At 54.5% G+C, this 4,004-nt stretch overlaps 1 protein-coding gene across 1 annotated transcript in view; it reads right to left on the bottom strand.

Moving 5' to 3' along the window:
- The window catches only part of NCOR2 (nuclear receptor corepressor 2), a 194,166-nt gene that overhangs the window by 36,708 nt on the left and 153,454 nt on the right, over positions 1 to 4,004 (bottom strand). Inside the window, exons 20-22 of the mRNA XM_009880331.1 lie at positions 3,579 to 3,699; positions 2,374 to 2,524; positions 679 to 681 (exon numbers count right to left, since the gene is read on the bottom strand). Coding sequence (XP_009878633.1) covers positions 679 to 681; positions 2,374 to 2,524; positions 3,579 to 3,699 — 275 coding nt within the window. The remainder of the gene's footprint in view (positions 1 to 678; positions 682 to 2,373; positions 2,525 to 3,578; positions 3,700 to 4,004) is intronic.

Raw genomic sequence — 4,004 nt, 5'->3', positions numbered from 1 at the left:
AAGCCGATACGGCCCCAGCCAGCGCCTGCGAGGCAGCCAACGCCTTGGCCAGGATGTGTGCAAGACTCGGCTTTGAAGCGGATCCAGAGCGGTGTGAAGGATGTCGATCTCGGGAGCACTTGCAAGAGTTCAAGCTCTCTTATCGAGCAGGAGAAGAATGGGAGTACCTGCTCCGGCAGAGCTGGCCCCTTCCTAGGAGGAGGCACGGGGCTTCTCTCCCGAAGGCTTTGCAGGCTCTGCTGGACTCTCCCGTTTAATGCCAAGCCCATGTAGAGGTGGTGTGGCAACACGATGTCCGGGGTCTGGACGCCTGCCACTTCACTGGGATGCCTCTGAGAGCAGGGGAGGGAAGGGACATATGCAGATTTGCCAGGACTATCAGGCTATCTCCCCTCTAACCCCTGATCCACAGCCAGGATGTGCTCCAAGAGGCAGAGACGGCACTAAGCAGCTGCCTGAGTCCATACCCGCGCTGAAATCAGGGCTCTGGGGGACTTGAGTTCTCCCCTCGAGGTGACTCTCATCACAAACCTGCTAGTTTTCAAATGGGAGATGCATTCTCACCACAAATAGAGAAGACCAGCCTATGGTTCCGTAGGGTCCACGTGCAGCCCAGAGCCACACTGGTACCCAGCACGCATGCACAGCTATGCAGGGTGCGTAGCAGCAGCCCAAGACCTGCTGAAACGTTTGCAGGGGTAGGCATAATTAGTTTCATCAACATGGAAGATTCAGAACACTACAGAGGTGTGAGAGGAGAGAATAAAGTCCTTCATATCATTCGCGCTTTGCAGAGAACAAAACTATAAAAAAAATCCACCTGGGTGCCAGATCCTCGCATTTAATAATGGTGCCAACCTGTCACAGAATGGCACAGTTAATCTCCAACCCCCAAACCCTGCCTTGTACCTAACGCACACGAATCTGCCTCACCTCCTCATCCTCCTGCGGCCAGGAGGAAGCTGGCGCTGCAGCAATGGGACGGCGGTGACGCAGAGCTCTGGGTTGGAGCACTGGCTGTGCCACCCAGCTCACCAGGAACTGAGCTGTGCAAGACCAGATCCATACAGGATTACGGTGCAGGAGGAGATCAAACCCGATCACCCGCCGCCGCAGGGGAGAGCTGGAGGGGAACTGTTCCGCCTGGGCAGCAAACACGAGCGCAGCAGGACGAGATCAGCTGGAGGTGGGACTTCATGGGTGACAACACCATGACTCAGGGGGAACTCCCCTTCTTTCAAGGTGAGCAGTCACCTTCCTTGCTTATATGCAAAACGTTCAGGAGGTGTGATGCACACATGGCGCTATTTATTGTTTAAAAAAAAATCTGGCCAAGTGCCAGCAACCAACCCTTCTTGCAAGCACATTGTTCCATCCAGAAGGACGTGACAGCTTGAAGAATAAATACCTGGGCCTGGACACTGCAGAGCAAGCTGCTAAGATCCTGGCTGCCGGAGGCTGAACTAGCGCAGCAATTTTCCAGCAAAGATCACAGCCCAGGTCCAGTGCAGATCTGCCTCACCAGTGTAGTCTCATCCACCTTCCCTCTCCATGCACAAGCAGGTAATTTTGGCAGCTGCGCCCATCCCCGTGCAGGATCCAGCACCGGGGGACATGGCACCCGCCCAGCCCGGCTTCCCCACGCCTCTGATCGTGCCACTGGTGACAGCGTCTCATCTTCACACACAACCGAACCGCAGGCTGGCTTCGAGGGACAGGGACGCAGACTCTGAACTGGAACACGCTCTGACACTCAGATTAAAAACACATTTAGAGGACGGTCTCATCAGGACTTCCCGTCTCTCCTTAACCTCGATCCCCAGGTGCTCAAGCTAATAACGCTTCAGATGCTCTATGGTGGGAAAACTCTGAATTGCTCATTAGGCAGCCAAACCACATCAGAGCTATTCCGGGGAGAAAGCACTGGGAATCTTTACAGGAACCTTTGGACTCCGAGTCACAGTATTAGCATTGATTTTAAATGAAATAATGGTCCCCGCTGAGCATTAAAAGCATTCTTTATAGAAAGCCAGCAAGGTAGAAAAGAGCCATTGTACCCGGAGCCCTGGCATGCCTCCAGGCCCCTTTGCTCTCAAGTGAATGGCAGAGACGCTAATAAAGGCAATCTTCACCTCCTCAGCGCTCCACGCTGGCCCGGTGTTTGCTGTAGGCTCAATGAGACATGATGTACTGTCTAATGAACATGGGAAATTAGCCATGCCTCTCTGGTCCTGCTTCAAGATGCTATTAAAGAGCTTTCAGGGGTTGAAGCAAGCTTCCACCTAAGAGGAGGAAAGCTGCCGGCTGCGTACAGCTGCACACACCGGGTATTTCTGTGCGGATAAACATGCACCAACACGTGCACCCCCCTACCTTCCTTGTCACCAACAGCGGGGCTCCGGCTCTTTCCCCGGGGACTGCTGCTTGGCTGCTGCTGCTCCTTCTCAGCCTGCTGTTGCTGGGCCTGCGATAGCTTGCTCGGGGGCATGTCCTCGCGGGCAGACTCGTGGGCTTTTGTGATCTGCTGCTGGTAGAGGGCAAAGGCATGAGGAGGCACCTGAGGCTTCACGCTTCCACTCTGCAATATCCCCTCCGAGAAACCTTCGGAAATCTGCAAAGCAGTAAGAATTGGTGACACTCGCCATGTGTTGCTGACATCCGTAACAGTCTTGGAGACATCAAGGTGTCACGAGAAGCACCTGCCCCACACTATCACTGCAAGTCCCACCATCCCAAACAGGGCTCCAAAGCTCACCAGCCACAGAAGACTAAAGAAGTCCACAACAAAGAGTATCAGTTCTGTGCTGGTGACACTATAGGAGAGCCTCAGACTTTTGAAACCTCTAATCTACAGTCAAGCTCTTGTAGCTTTTGCCAGAAGTTACATTATGGCCGCCACATCTTAAGCTGTCACAGGGGAAACTGGAAGAGCATCACGGACAGGTTCTCCCTGAGTACTCAAAACCCAAATGCTGGGATTTCCTCCCTGCCCACCCTGCACTGCTGTTCCTCTGGTGTTGACCCTGGCGATACCAGGGTGCTTTTTGTCACAGCCCAAGCCACTGCACCAGGAGGAACCATCAGCCCTGGAGAATACGTGTTTTTTTCAGTACACAGCTACTGGGCAGCCAAAAAAGGGGGACCAAGCAAAACTTCTGGGTGAGGAAGAGCATGAATGCTTCTTACACGGTAACCAAAAACGTATGATGAGAGGTGCAAGGCTGGGAAGGTGCACGCTCACTTTTTAAAGCAACGGGAGACAGCAGTCATGTGGCAACACGAAGACCTCCCACTACTTTCTGATAAAGGAGCTCAAGGGACATCCAAATGTTGCTGGCAGAGTGGCTCCTGCAGCTGGGAACACGCTGCACACAGAGAGCACCTCGCTTGGCGGGGGGCTCCCACCGCCCCGGCATGGCTCTCTGCACACCACGAGCTTGGCCATCCGTAGGGATTTAAGTACATCCTTGCAAACCTGACGCATTCCACGCAGGGGATGCAGCCCAATGGAAGAGCACGCGTAAGGCAGGCGTGCCCACCACGCTCCCAGTCCCGACCCTCTCTGGTGGGGTACTCACAATAGGAGGGATGGCAGCAGCACGCTGCTTCAGCTGCTTCAGGTCCAGCGGCTTCTGTGGTGAGGAGTTCAGCCTGGTGTCACTGGTGGTGTTGAGCAGGCTGGGCCGCGGGGACAGCAACCTGGAGACAAAACATGCACGTCAACCGAGCAACGCTATGGACAAGCTCCACGTCCCATCGCTCCCCCATGCCCTGTACCCCTCTGTTTTATGCTGCTGAGCCTAGAGGACATCCTCTTCATCAGAGAGGAGCACGTTGGGCCACTGTTTGCTGCTGGGATTCAAGGCTCTTGACCACATCATGCGCTTCGGCTTCCAGCCCTGCAAGCTGCCGCCTTGGCCCCAAACCTGTTTAGATGGCAACTACCACTCCAAAGATCTCAGCATCCACCATGAGGATGTCTGTCTGACAGGAGGTTGCTCAGC

The sequence above is a fragment of the Charadrius vociferus genome, unplaced genomic scaffold, assembly GCF_000708025.1.
Source record: "Charadrius vociferus isolate BGI_N301 unplaced genomic scaffold, ASM70802v2 scaffold332, whole genome shotgun sequence".
Classification (NCBI taxonomy): domain Eukaryota; kingdom Metazoa; phylum Chordata; class Aves; order Charadriiformes; family Charadriidae; genus Charadrius; species Charadrius vociferus.
This window is presented reverse-complemented; position numbering and strand designations above follow the sequence as displayed.